Raw genomic sequence first — 15,550 nt, forward strand, 5'->3', positions numbered from 1 at the left:
ATAAGACAGAGATGTCTATATACGTTTTGCATCAATGAGAAAGATAAATATCTGTAAACGTGTGGTGAAAGATGCATTCGGATCATTGAAATTTAAATATAGAATATGATCATATGTTCGCGATTGCGTATTTTGACGTATTGACATAGTACATTTTTTACGGAAACTGAATTTATCAAAATATTTTATCAATTTTGCGTACGATGCTGTAAAGTTTTGTGTTAAACCTTGCCGGTAGATTTTTGAAATATTTTTTGTTTCTTCTAGCAGACTGGGCTCAATTTACATGAAAATATTCTGTCATTTGTCATCTGAAGTAATCCAGAAATAATAATAAAATTGGAAAATGCCAATATAGAGCTTTTCCGATTTTAATTGGAAGTTTTCGGCAGTCATATTACAATGGGTGATATAGTTCTTATTTTCTTAGCTATTACAGTAGATAGTTAATGTATATTTAAACACTAGAAACATGAGTGAAAGGAAGTTTGCCAGGGGTTTGGGAAAACCAGGAACAGCGGCTCAGTTAAGGGAAACTGTGTCTCAAGTCGTTAGGGAAAATACTGTTAATGTAAGTTCAAACGTACACCAATTCCTTTTTAGTAGTTGTATTCTATCCAAATCAAACCAAAAATACTTATAGCATCTGAAGAGTACCTACATTTAAAGCTGATGTACGCCATAAATCTGGATGTTTTGGTGAAGTAATAACAATATTATACGTAGCTATCTATTTATATTTCGTAGATTTCTCCTTTCTTTAACTCATATTGGCTTAAGTATTATTTATACATTTAGGTTAGATTTATTTAAATAGCCAGCTTATAGTGCCAAAATACACTACATTTTTTGAATGACCAGTATCAAGTTATAGATACTATTATATTACAGAGCGTTCCACCTAAACTTAAGGCTTAAATTTCTCTAAGTGAAATTTATTTTTGTATCTCACCTTAAAAACATGACCAGCATATAAATTGACTTTAATATATCAATTTAAAGTACGACTCATCCAAAAGAGAAATACATTCAACAACAATGCATTTATTCTAGTAAGTATATTCAACAGATAATACTGTAATTTGTGTTGCAAAGTGGTTAACTTTGTGGTAATTATCATTTTATCAGAAACTAAATGGGACACAAGCAGGCAAGATAAATCCTTTTATATTTTTTTTTACATGAACAGTTGTGCTTTAGAAGCTGCATTGAAGTGTGGTGTAAAAATTTAAGTTTATGTTTTAATTGGCTAATTTAAGTGATAATTAAAGGTCTTATTATGAGCTCAGATGTATGACAGTGTAAACAGATATATTCTGATGCATATACAGACAAAAATTTCGATAGTTTAATTGTAATAAAATGTTATCTTTATTCTTTAGACAGGTAAGCCTTTCTATAAAACTAAATATATTAAATTTATTTAGAAAGTTTGTTGGTAATAGTAGTTGTATCGTAAATTTGCACAAATATTTATTGATTTTGTGTTTAGAAGCTGCATTAAAGTGTGTAAATATTTCAGTTTATGTTTAAATAGATTAAATGATAAGTAAAAGTTTTAGTATGAGCTCATACAAAGTAAATAGGTATATTCAGATGCATATATAGGTATACAGTATACAGATAAATATATTTTAATTGAAATAACATGCTATCTTTACTCTTGAGACAGGTATGATTTTCTATGAAACTTAACATTTATATTAAATTTATTTACAAAGTTTGTTGTAATATAAATTGTAATAGTACCTAGTTATATAGTAAATTCTCATTAATATTTTTTATATTTTGATTACAGAGTAAACCAAATTTAGTGGACCCCTTAGATTTTGAACAGTTTTTAATTAAACACAAAACTGTTTTGCAAAATGATCCTCAAAGGGAATTATTGCTGTATCCGCCAGATGATATTTCTGTAAGTATTTTAAATTTTAACAATTTATAAACTACAGTTTTTTTAAATACATTGTGACTCAGTGTATATTTTATTTTATTAAATTGTTTATGGGAAACATCATTTTTATAAATTACATAAAATGACTTGAGCTATAATAATTAAGGTTGCTATAATGCCCAAGATATAAATTATAATTAACAAAAACTAAGGAACATTAATAACAATGTACAAAATAAATAATGTACTAAAAAATAAATAAATAGTATGGTAAATTTTTCATCACTTTTTATTTTGTATATTTTTCATTTTCATTATTTCTGAAAATGTTTTATAATTTTTGTTAGGTTTTCTATTTGGTATTTTTACTCTAATATTTTTACCAAAATAATAATTTTCCTACATTTTAAAAATATTTTTTTAGTTATACAGGGTGATTAAAACATATTTTTACACTAAAGTTGTTGTTTTTTCGCGTAATAAGGCATATCAATTCGCAAGGCAAAATCTACAATTACAAACTTATTAGTTTTTGAAAATGAATTAAAAACATCTCTAGAGAACGTTATAGAAATATTTTTTATTGTTTTCTAGGACACATTTTTATAACTTTTACAGTTATTTTTTGATTTATTATAAAGTTTAAATAAAACTATATTTTTGATTTAAATCACATGATTAAAATTAAAAAAATCACTTGATTTAAATCATGCCAACCCTGTTTTGTAATAGTTTATTGTAAAGTTTCTGTTGTGATAGATTTTATTCTAGTTGTAATTATAATTATTGCTGTATGTACATACAACAATATTATTGCTGTATGTACATACAACAATAAAATAAATAAAATAAAATAAAATAATAAATTTACGGACCAGCCATTTAAATGTACAGGATGGGTCAAATTCGACGCTTTTAAATGGAAACACCCTTTTCTATAGCAGATAGACGAAAGTAATATCGGTGTCTGGAGCTCAATTTTCATCAAAAACATGATGGTGAAAACCCCACATCAATATCTGTTACCGTTTCGAAGTTACGGGGTGTTTTTCAAAAATGTGCATTTTTAACAAGTCGCTGTAACTTTTTTGCTATGGAAAATTTTGTATTTCTATGAAAACATTTACCAAAGCACCTTTTTACGTAGAATTTAATGGTATAAGTATAATTTTTTTAAAATTAATAATTTAAGAGTTATCAACAGAAAAATTGATTTTTTATTTGAGACACCTATATTTTTAATTAACCGAAAAGAATTTAAAATTACCTTTCCAAAAATATAGCACACTTGATATTTTGTTATATTCTCCTTCGAAATATAGAATTTTTAAAAGTTCGCCACTTTTAACTAGTAGGCTTTGGACCCCTTATTGGTGATATGCCCTTAATGGAACTCGAAAACATATTTTTCCAGCAAGAAGGGGCACCGCCTCAGAACGCTGAAGTTATCAGCAAATTTTTGCAGCCAATTTTAAGAATAATTGATTAGCTAACGAAGATCCCAGCCGTTGGCCGTCGAGGCCACCTGACTTAGTGCCCATGGATCTAATCCTATGGATATATTTGCGGAAGAATAAAGGTTCCTTATTCTTCCGTATAATCTAGACAAGAATTAGAAATACTTAGCAGTTATGAGCACTGAGTTAATGAATTCCGCGAGAAATGTTCAGAAACGGCCCCGTCTGTCCATAACAGAAGATGGTCGATATAACAGAAGACGGTCGAACACCTGCAGCAAAATCTCTTGTCTTGGTTTGCTATTTATTTTTATTGTCATCAGATATAGTTTAAACGTGTTGATGTTGGTTAAATATATTTTAAATTGTTATAAAATTCTGCATCTCTCATAGCAAATATTATTTTCGTTTTACTTGATGCTCACAGCTAGAATTTTTTTGCATTACAGCCGGTGCCATTCAAAGCTTACTTATTTAAAGCAGGCGAATTTTTGTATACTCTATATCTCGAAGAGGAATCGAGCAAAATATCAAGTGTGTTATATTTTTGGAAAGGTAATTTTAAATTATTTTCAATAAATTAAAAATATACGGGTGTCTCATAAAAAATCAAATTTTCTGTTCATAATTTTTAAATTATTAATTTTAAAAAAATTATACTTAAACCATTAAATTCTACGTAAAAAGGTGCTTTGGAAATGTTTTCATAAAAATACAAAATTTTCCATAGCAAAAAAGTTACAGCGATTTGTTAAAAATGCATATTTTTGAAAAACACCCCGTAACTCCGAAACGGTAACAGATATCGATATGCGGTTTTCAAAATTGAGCTCAAGACAACGATATTAGTTTTTTTATCTCCTATAGAAAAGGGTGTTTCCATTTAAAAGCGTCGAATTTGACCCACCCTGTACATTTAAATGGCTGGTCCGTAAATTTATTATTTTATTTTATTTTATCATATGAAAGAGAAAAAGAATGGTTAATTTTGAATGGTTAATATTTTATAATAAATCATAATAATATAAAGGATAAATTGCTTTATATGCCAAGCAATTTATCCATTTTCTTCCGGATACCTTCATCTTCAGGATATATCAATACTATATACAGGGTATCCTAGAAATAAGTGCAAGTATTTTAAGGGGTGGCAACGTTGCATTCTCTCCAAGCACTTTAAACACATTTCCGGAAACTGAGCAAGCGGCACTCAAAAGTTTTTCAATATTTTCCGGAAAATGTCAAGAAAAATATAAAATTTTCAACATTTTTTTTTGCAAAAAAAATTTCATGAGCGTATGTCTGGGGTCGAACTATACGAGTACTACGAGTTAAAATACTTGCATTTATAAAATAATGAATAAAAGTATGTACTTTTTTAGCAAGTCGTTTTACCAAGGCGCAATAGAACATTACTATCTACCATACCACCAGAAGTTGAAGTGGAAAACTGCAATCTCTTTACGAAACAGTGCATCAGTAACTATTCTACAAATTGGCAGTTGGTTCAATTTAGATATGCCCCGTATTCCGGTACTTATGCGGAGTTGCCAAAAATTCCAAATATTCTGAATAATCTGAAAGAAGATCTTTACGAAGTCGATACTGATGAAGATTCGGGTGATAATAAATCCCACAGTGATAATATTACGAAAGAGGGATGGCTTATGAAGGGACCTGAAATAGGTATGTAAAGAATACACTGTCGGCAACCGAAAGTCGTGGGTCGGTATTTACTTGTCTTGGAGTGTTTATTACATAACCACTTAACCCGGCGTTTTATTTGATGTGCTTGGGAAAATAATTGCTCTTCTCTGTTTGTTCAGTACATCTTATTAAACTGAACACATTGACTGTACTCTTTGTGAAAAGAAAAGGGCATCCAGATACGTAATAAATAACAGTTGAATACATTTTATAAGTAAAATTATATGCACAATGAAATCAATCATATCTGAGGTAACTTGACACCGTTTTTTTCGATCTTATGGTATTCTATTTCACGCAAAGTTGATTTTATAATGGTTGGTTTTTAATAGCAGTTTCTTATAATATTTAATTTACCTGGGAGTTCAAGACAAATACTGGGTGTATTAAAAAATAGTTAAAATCTATGTTATTAAAAGTTGTAGTAATTATGCATTACATTTTAGGCACCAATATTTCATTCTAATATTTACATAAAAATGTTGAGTCAGAATTCCATAATATTTACTTCTATAATATTAGCAATTTTAAAAATAAACATTGTTCAAATATTAACAACGCTAACAATAGATATAATTAAAAGCTTTTAGAATTGTAATTACTTAACTACTAATTTTAGTGCATTGATAAGAATACTAAACAGTGTAAATACCAAAAAATATCAGAACAATAGGTTTTTGTATACAAAATGATGACGCACTTGGAAAATGTTAGGGAATGCCATCTTCCGGTTATACGAGTCTAAAAGTGAAATTCCATAATATAATATAAAAAGTTAGTAGTATACCGGGTGAAAAAGAAATTTCTGCATCGATAACACTTTAGATTTAACATTGGACGCGCGTTTCGCTAACCATATTAGCGTCATCAGCAATGGTTAAAACTAAACTACTTACAAATTGAGCGTTTATATAGGCACTCGGTTGGTACTGACCAAGCGTGATAAAGTCTGCTAAGGGACACAAAACCAATCGAGCGTGAAAATAAATTACCAAACTAGAGCAATGGCATGAATTGGACCATTATCTTTGTTCATATTGTTTTTATGTTTATTTTTTAAGCTCTCATCATGGATTTAATTGACCGTAATTTGAGGCCTGTTTGATCAATTTTGAATTATTAACATCAATTCAATTCCTCCGTAGTGTTTCTTTAGTACAATACGTCGATCCAGGGTCGCACTATGCCAAAGGGGCCCGGGTGGCAATGTAAGGAGGAACCGTGTGTATTTTTTTACGTATTTTTTTGCCCTACGTTTTGGTCAATTTTTCTCTATTATATACAGGGTGAGTCTTAAATAAGTGCAAATTTTTTTAGGGGTAGTATATTTCGACTCAAGAAACACGATTATGAGTTTTTTTGCACGAAATTTTTTTTTTGAAAATTTGGAATTTTTAAAAAAAAAATTTGAATTTTTTTTTAATTTTTAGTTTAAAAACATACTTTGTTTGTAATATGGCAACATAGCTGGTAGATTAAATTTACAAGAAAGTTAATCCAATGATTCTCAAAATTATAGGAAAAAATTAGAAATTTTAAAAGTGAAATAACTCGGTTGTTTTGGATTTATTTGAAAAAACGGTAAAGAGAAAATATTCCCTAAAAAGAAAATTAGCCCTGAAAATATTTGCACTTATTTAAGACTCACCCTGTATAGAAATCAGGGAACTACCCTAATGCAAGGTAAACCAATGCAATGCAAATGCCATAATGCAATGCAAAAGCAAATATTGTTAAGAATAAATGAACTATAAAGGGGGCCCGCGACGGCTGGGCCCCCCAATTGTTATATAAATATATAATATGGCCAGTTCGATCCTGCGTCGACCCGTTCTGTAAATACGAGGTATCCGTAAAGGGTAAGGGGAAAAACGAAATTCTCTATATACGAGTAATTCATCGGCGTGCTATAAATAGTTTAAATAACCATTACTTACTTGTACAAGAATTTCTATAATACCTAATCAGTTTTATAAGTCCAAAATGCTGCTACTTCAGTTCTTGAAAAATGCATTAAAAATTTATTCGTTTTTGGACTTGTATATGTTTTGCTTCTAGACCGACGATATTATAAATATATGGTTATAAATATTATATTTTTTAAAGTGAATTGATTACTTCTAAATCTGTTTGGGTAATATTCAATTCCATTTTCAAAACTTCAAACAATAAAGGTTGCTATCTCCAGAAGTATATTTTTATTTCTTATTTCTGCAAGACGAATATCTGCTATCTCCCTATTGTGTGTGAAAAAAATGATGTAACACGAAATATTGAGTTTTATTGTTCCCCAGCAAATAAAATTCTTATCTCTTTATCATATTAACGCATGAAAATACTTCCTACATGTGTATATATTTTTTTGTACCATTTTTTTGCTCTCCTGTGAAATTAGGAATAATGGAGTTAGCAGTTTATCACGTTTCACCGACGATATGTGAACTTTTGACATTTTTGCATATACTTTATTTGAATTTGTAACATGCGGTTCATAACGACAATTTGACTCCAAATACCAAGTGTGTAGTACCAAATTATTCGTAAAAAATGCTTTTTCCAAATATGCTAATGAGCCACCCTTGTTCCATTTGAAAAAAATTAAGATATAATTAAAAATACGATTTGACCATCTTCTAACCAGCCAGGACAAGACACGAAAAACATTAGACGATCAAATGTTCCAAGGCTCCTTGATTAAAAATTAGTGTTTTAAACAACATGCGGCTCTAGATTGAAATTTAAAATACGATTTTTTTTAGAGCGAAAATGTCATAAGTTGACATATAATATGTCATTCTATTCGGAGTATCATTTTCTATCGAATAAAGTAAAAATATACCGAGGGTACCATTTAAAAATCAAAAGTTGTTGCCATTTCCGGTGAAACAGGAAGTGATCAAAAACAATTGAATACGTCAATCAATTCTATTTTATGTCAAATACTAACATACCAAATCTCGTTTTTTTTATCTGAAGAAATAAAAAAGTTATAGGGGTGAGCCACTTTTGAGATGCGCTCGGTAGTTTCATAATTTTTTAATTTTCTCTAAAACGGTATTAACATTTGGAAAAATATAAGCGGCATTAATCCTTTTAGCATAAACAAAACCTTTTAAGAAGAATGCTTTTTTCTCAAAAAATTAATAATAAAGAGGTTTTCCTCTTGTAAAGACAATCCGGTTACAAACTGTACCGGATTGTGTTTGATATCAAAATTCTTCATATTTTGCAGAGAATTTAAATTTCTAAGAAAAAATAGGGGTATCCATTATTTAGTATTATGTATTATTGGTGCACGATGCGCAAAAGGCTGTCAAATCTAGACATTTTAGTACTCTAGAAACTGTTAATGCGAGCTCAGCCAGGGACACCCTGTGTATAATATATGTGTATTTGCTTATTTTTAGGATCTGAGAGAGGTTTTGTAAATATAGGATCAAAAAGTTTTAAAAGACGATACTGTTATTTAAGACAGGAAGTAGACGGGACCTACATTTTAGAAATGTACAAAGACGAGAAAAAAGGCGAAGCAAAAGCAACGATTGTGATGGATTTTTGTACTGATGTGGTTAAGGTAACATATTCAACTTGCAGTAATAATTTTAGAGATGCTTGTTATTAATCTACGAATGTTTCAGAACTTAAAAAGAGGACGATTTTGTTTTGAGTTGAGAATGACTGCCGGACACAAGTCCTATGTTCTTGCAGCTGAGAACGATGCAGACTTCAAGGATTGGTTAACGAAATTAATTTCTGTATTGCAGCAGTACAAAATACAAGAAGAAAAACGGGCGGCATCGCTAGAAAGGGGTAACTATTTTTCACCGGAATTTGTTTATTCTTTGTTTGTTTGATACTTTTATATTTGGTATAATATTTAATAGAAAAACATATAGTATTTATAAAGTTCATTTATCATTAATACAAATGAATGCAGCCATACTGTATCTGTATAGGCTTGGTGCATTTCAGTTGATTTCAACAAATTCCGACCGCAGCGCTTCAACGGCAAAAATCAGAACTTATCAGTATATAGTTCACGCCGCTCCGCCATCATGTTGATCGCATTAAAATAATATCGAAATCGTGGTTTATTCATAATATTTAAGTATTTTAGTTTTTTGCTAGTGCAGTTATTGAGACTATAAAACACTCAGGTACGAGGTTTGTCTGATGTAACGCTGTTTCGGGTAGTAAAAAATAAGTGAAAAAGAATTCGAACTAGGCGTCATGTTGTGTCATAACAATTTCAAATGTTAATAAAATTGCCGAAAAAATGATAACGCGTAAAGGAGAGCGTAATTAAGGCGTTGTTAGGTGCAATAACATTCAATAACTCAACTCTCCCGGATATTCATCTTTTTCGAAACAACATTTTATAGCTTCATAGTTTCTCACACCGATTTGATCAAAAACAAAAATGGATTCAAGCAGTTCGACGAAACAAGTGAGTAAACAAGGTGCTCGTTACATAATCAAAAAATTAAATAGACATATAACTAACTATGAGAGGATAAAATATAATTTGCAATATTAATGGTATGCTTTTTTTAATCAACTAGTGATTAAATGTTTTATGAACATCTTCTAAAATTATAATTATGTGCTTTTAAAAAAATTTGTTATAGCCGAAATGGCCCCAATTATATTATATATATATATATATATATATATATATATATATATATATATATATATATATATATATATATATATATATATATATATATATATATATATATATATATATATATATATATATATATATATATATATATATATATATATATATATATATATATATATATAAATATCTGGGATTTAATTGGGGTTGCAGTCGGAAGGGTTTGAAAAGGAATTAATACACTTTGTTAATTGTCAAGCTTTCGGAATTTATTTATTCCTTCCTCAGGACATTAACGTGGTACAGAAAATACCTTCATAAAACTACATTAAACATGGTTTGTGTTGATAACTCCACCGTGAAAGCATCGCTGACCAGTCAACCACAAGGACTCTTATAAGGCGGTTAAGCCGCCAAATATAAGTTAGAACATTAGAATAATTAGGAGATGTTAGAAATTTTTAAATTAAAGAATTTTTTGCGTCTCAATCCGAAGCGTGGAGGCGCAAAACCACGTTTCCAAAACCACGTTACCAAAACAAAAAAAATTCTTTAATTTAAAAATTTCTAACATCTCCTAATTATTCTAATGTTCTAACTTATATTTGGCGGCTTAACCGCCTTATAAGAGTCCTTGTGGTTGACTGGTCAGCGATGCTTTCACGGTGGAGTTATCAACACAAACCATGTTTAATGTAGTTTTTATGAAGGTATTTTCTGTACCACGTTAATGTCCTGAGGAAGGAATAAATAAATTCCGAAAGCTTGACAATTAACAAAGTGTATTAATTCTTTGTCAAACCCTTCCGACTGCAACCCCACTAAATCCCAGATTTTCTTTCTCACTAGTCAGTCGAGACTACTTTCTGTATATATATATATAGTCTGTCCAACGAGAAGATCCTTGACAGTGATAGATGTGTCTGTCATTTTAATGATTTTAATTTCAAAGTAGTTTATTTTATTTTATAAAGAAATAAGTTGGTACAACTGGAACGCATAGCAGGATATATTTAAAATTTGATTGACAAGATGACAAGTGATTACTTCAAAATATTGTGAAAAAAACTGTATAAAACTGAAAAAATGTAATCGAGTTATTTTATTTAATAAAAACGGCATGTGTTAATACAAAACAAACAAGAACAAGACACTACATACCAAAAAAATATAAAAAACAACTATTATTTACTTTCAAGCTTTATGAAACTACCCGCATTTATGATTATATTTATCAATATAACTTATGTACAAATACAAATTTGTAATATTCCACAGGAATAAATAAAACAACATAGGTAAATAAAACAAACTATTTTATTAATAATAACACCTACCAAATTTTATACCTTAAAGATTGATTAATTAACTTTAATCTTAATTTTTTTAAACCAGTACCTTTTGACATTATTTTTCTGCAGTACTAAAATCCATTATTTACCTATCGTGTTATGTCGATATTTTACAGCTACTCCAGTTTTTAGTATGTGTTTAGTTTGATCCTTCTACCATATACGAGATGCACTTATCTACGACGAAATGGTATACAAACTTTATCGATGGCAACTTCATTGGTGTATAAGACTTTCTGCCTGGGCAGCGAGTATTAACCATAAACTGTGCTCTGGGTCTACAGTTAATTTTCACTCGATTTTTCCTCCACTTGACTTCAAAAGACACAAAACACACGTAATAATACGAATCAAAATGCATCATCTTCCAAAACGCCGGGTATTTAACAAAAGTTGACACAAAATTATAACCTATAATTTGGCAAGACTTTGACAAGCGTCAAAAATGACAAAAATCTAAAGGCGAGTTCATACGCATCGGCGTCCGTTTGTCGTTCATCGTTCCGTCAAACCAATAAAGCCGGAGTCTCATGCATCCGAAATCCGATGGTACGACATCCGAAATTTGAAGTTATCGTGTGAAATAAAAAAAGCCTGTCACATACATCCGAAAGTTCGTTCCGAAATTTGACAGTTTTAACATTTTTCTGCTGCGCTGAATAGAGATTCATGTCATGTTTTATTGGAGAAACACTTATAAAAATAACTTCCTCGCCAAATATCCCGAAATTGCCCACTTCCCACTAAACTTGTTTTTAAAAACAAATGTTTTCAAAAAAAGTGAGGTTTGGTTGGTGAATAGGAGCACCGTCGGATCGTCGTGTCATCGGATTTCGGATGCATGAGACTCCGGCTTAAAATTGAAATACGATCTGTCATTTTTTAAATAAACCAATAAAACTGGTTAAAAACAACAAGACACGACGCATGACGGATTTATATTTAAACCCATCCATAGATAACTTAAAAATTATTAGAAACTTTTTTTAGTAAAATAAATAGATTGGTATGGAACGTCATCTGCTTTTCTTCTGTCATCGTCTGTCGAAATCTTACCTGAGAAAAAAAACAGAGTATATATATGTATATATATATATATATATATATATATATATATATATATATATATATATATATATATATATATATATATATATATATACAAAAGAGGAAGTCTTGACCGATCAATTATAACCAAAACTAAGAAGAAAATTCTTGGGGATAGCGGTCTAGAGGCAAAATATTAAACAATTTATTACAAACGCCGAGCTTTCGGAAAATATATTTCCTTTTTCAAGGCTAAAACATATCACAAAAGTCAACTGAATATAATATAATATTATATAAACTTACGTGTAAAAAGTTTAATTATAAAAATAGAAAAATATATCAATTTCCATATGGAAGAAAGGAACTAAAATTTTGTATAAAAGTTAAAATCTTCTTAAATATTCATGATTTCTGACATTACTAAAAATTATTTAAATTAAATTTACCTTTTTTTTTTTTTTTTTTTATTTATTAAATTTACCTTTCTATGTCAAAATAATTTTTAGTAATGTCAGAAATCATGAATATTTAAGAAGATTTTAACTTTTATACAAAATTTTAGTTCCTTTCTTCCATATGGAAATTGATATATTTTTCTATTTTTATAATATAACTTTTTACACGTAAGTTTATATAATATTATATTATATTCAGTTGACTTTTGTGATATGTTTTAGCCTTGAAAAAGGAAATTATTTTCCGAAAGCTCGGCGTTTGTAATAAATTGTTTAATTTTTTGCCTCTAGACCGCTATCCCCAAGAATTTTCTTCTTAGTTTTGGTTATATATATAATATATATATATATATATATATATATATATATATATATATATATATATATATATATATATATATATATATATATATATATATATATATATATATATATATATATATATATATATATATATATATATATATATATATATATATATATATATATATATATATATATATATATATATATATATATATTATATATATATATATATATACATATCATATATATATCTTAACCCAGTTCGTAAAACCAATATGTTAGCTTATGGGTTAAAACATAGCTTAAGAATATTTAGGTTAAAACTAAACTAACAGCATTCAACATAATGAGATGATTAACATAATGGATATGTGTGTTTTATTTATTTTCTCAGATAGCATGTTCAATGCTAATGCTTGATAAATAAGGTAGATAATAGTACCATGCAGTTCATCATTGGATTTTATTTTATTTCTATTTATTTACGTAGCTTAACAACAAGTAAATAAACGTAAAAATAACTACTTTATTTTGTAGATTTTTCTTGCAGTGCAGTGGCGAAAAACCCATAAGGATTTTTTTTGGATAAACAAGTAAATATATTTACAAAGACAAATTAGACAAATAAATTTACAAAGAAAAACAGATTATCTTATTCATATACATATTTCGAGACTCATAAACAAATAAAAAGAACAATTACTTTTTATATATTAAATTGATTCGCCGATCCCTTAATAATGAAAATTTATTTATTATTATATCAGTAATGTTATCAGATTGTTGAAGGGCTATGAAAATATCTTTTTCGATTGAAAGTAAGGCAAATGATGATAAACGTTTATTTTTCATTGAATTTCTAGTTTAATTTTGTCTTGTATACGTCGCATAAATTGTATGAATTGGATTATCCATATTGAAAATCAACATTAATTACTCCAAATTTTAATCTAAATTAATACTTATCCGTATCTCCTCCTTGTTAACTTAGAAATTAACATCCAAATGCACTGTACACAATAATTCAAGTCAATAATAGGCAGTCGATAAATAGATTTTAATTAAATTTTTAAATACTGATAACATATGATGAATAATATATTATGAGAACCACCGAATTTCTAAAACCTATCGAGTACCACGCGCATGCCGAGGCGACCGAAGATATCGCCTAAACCCCGCCTTAATTCGACGTAGTCAGTGATTTCCATCGCTACCGAGCGATGAGTTAGAGAGAGACAAAAGACGAGACACATCGACGGCTCAGTGAGAGATCAAAATTTAATTTGAAAGGCGATGTTAGAAATCGCCGAACAAAGATGAATGCATTATGCAGCAACGGTCAAAATTATTTTGATTTCTAACGGTGCATACGCCAGCGGTAGTTAATATATTAATATAAAAGACTACAAATATTAAATTAATATTAATTGTTACAACTCATTTCCATGTATTAATAGTATTTATACAGAGAAGACCAGGCTACTAGTAACATAGCAAGTTGCCGGACGAATTTACGTTTACCCGTTTTGCGTTCGTACTCGAGATTCACTGCCGGCTAGACGGCTGGTCAGGCAGTACGCAGTTGCAGTTGTGCTTCGACGGGTCGGTCATGACAGACTAGAAATGCCACTGACTTATAGAGATGCTAACTGACTTATAGGTTTAATAAACTAAACTCTATTTTTCCAGAACGAAACACGCCCCCTCCTTCGCCTCAAACTCAGTCCTTTGGAACCCTCAAAGGCCTGGAACAGAGCATGAACCCTCAACTGATGAAATACGCGAAAGAAACCGATATCAGTATAGCCTTATCGAGAAAGGAATCTCGCCATAAACTCTTCCTTCTCTACCCGCCCCTATCTATGAACTTAAAGTCGCAAAATTCTAGTCAGGATCAAATAGAACCGTTCAGGGAGATATTCGGCAACAGGGTATTTCTCAAGTGTGAACATATTAGGTTAAAATTACAGGTGGTCGACGAGAAGGAGAATCTGTGCCAGGTCGAACCCTACTACACTTCCTTGTGCCTGTTCGACGTGAAAAACGGACGAAAATTGACTGAAAACTTTTATTTCGATGTAAATAGCGATAGCATTCGCACCACGTTCAACAGTAGTAGTCAATCGAATAGTAGTTGTTATAACGGAACCTCGCACGTAAAATTAGACGTTTTACAAAAAGTCTCATCAGAATGGCTGTTATATCCCAGACAAGCTCTTTTGAGCATCACCAATCCCCATCCGGACATATTTCTGTTTGTTAGAATAGAGAAAGTGCTGCAGGGCGGTATCAATCAGAGTTCCGATCCGTACGTCAAGGCGAACAAGGATTTTAAGATCGGACTGAAGTGCTACAAGAATATCGCCACTTGTTGCCAAAGACTGGGAAAGTACAGGATGCCTTTCGCGTGGACTGCCCGACCGTTGTATAGGTAAGAATTGAATGTACAGGATGTTTCAAAACAAATGCGAGGAATTTTAAAGGCGGAGATTGTGTGTAGTTTAAAATTCAATTTTCAATTTCAAATTCAATACACAATAAATTTGTGTACCTGGAGAGTTCTATCCTTTTATAAGCTTTATTCAGAATCTCGCAATTAGTGGTTTTAATTAGCGTAGAAATTTGTTCCTTTAATTTCAATGTACGCATTCAGAACGTCAAAATTAGTGGTAGACATTTTCAATTAGTAGAAAAAGGTATTA

At 29.9% G+C, this 15,550-nt stretch overlaps 1 protein-coding gene across 3 annotated transcripts in view; it reads left to right on the forward strand.

Annotated features, from left to right (window-relative positions):
- Positions 1 to 24: 24 nt before the first annotated feature.
- The window catches only part of LOC115877518 (dedicator of cytokinesis protein 9), a 63,547-nt gene continuing 48,021 nt past the window's right edge, over positions 25 to 15,550 (forward strand). Inside the window, exons 1-6 of one of the 3 annotated variants that reach the window (XM_030893729.1) lie at positions 25 to 571; positions 1,799 to 1,915; positions 4,734 to 5,037; positions 8,466 to 8,632; positions 8,697 to 8,868; positions 14,538 to 15,279. In XM_030893729.1, coding sequence (XP_030749589.1) covers positions 473 to 571; positions 1,799 to 1,915; positions 4,734 to 5,037; positions 8,466 to 8,632; positions 8,697 to 8,868; positions 14,538 to 15,279 — 1,601 coding nt within the window. In that variant the 5' untranslated portion in view covers positions 25 to 472. Of the gene's footprint in view, positions 572 to 1,130; positions 1,387 to 1,632; positions 1,673 to 1,798; positions 1,916 to 4,733; positions 5,038 to 8,465; positions 8,633 to 8,696; positions 8,869 to 14,537; positions 15,280 to 15,550 lie in introns of those variants that run through there. The other 2 variants (XM_030893730.1, XM_030893731.1) reach the window with 2 other exon arrangements.

The sequence above is a fragment of the Sitophilus oryzae genome, unplaced genomic scaffold (assembly GCF_002938485.1).
Source record: "Sitophilus oryzae breed Bouriz unplaced genomic scaffold, Soryzae_2.0 scaffold_1494_pilon_pilon, whole genome shotgun sequence".
In the NCBI taxonomy this organism is placed as follows: Eukaryota; Metazoa; Arthropoda; class Insecta; order Coleoptera; family Curculionidae; genus Sitophilus; species Sitophilus oryzae.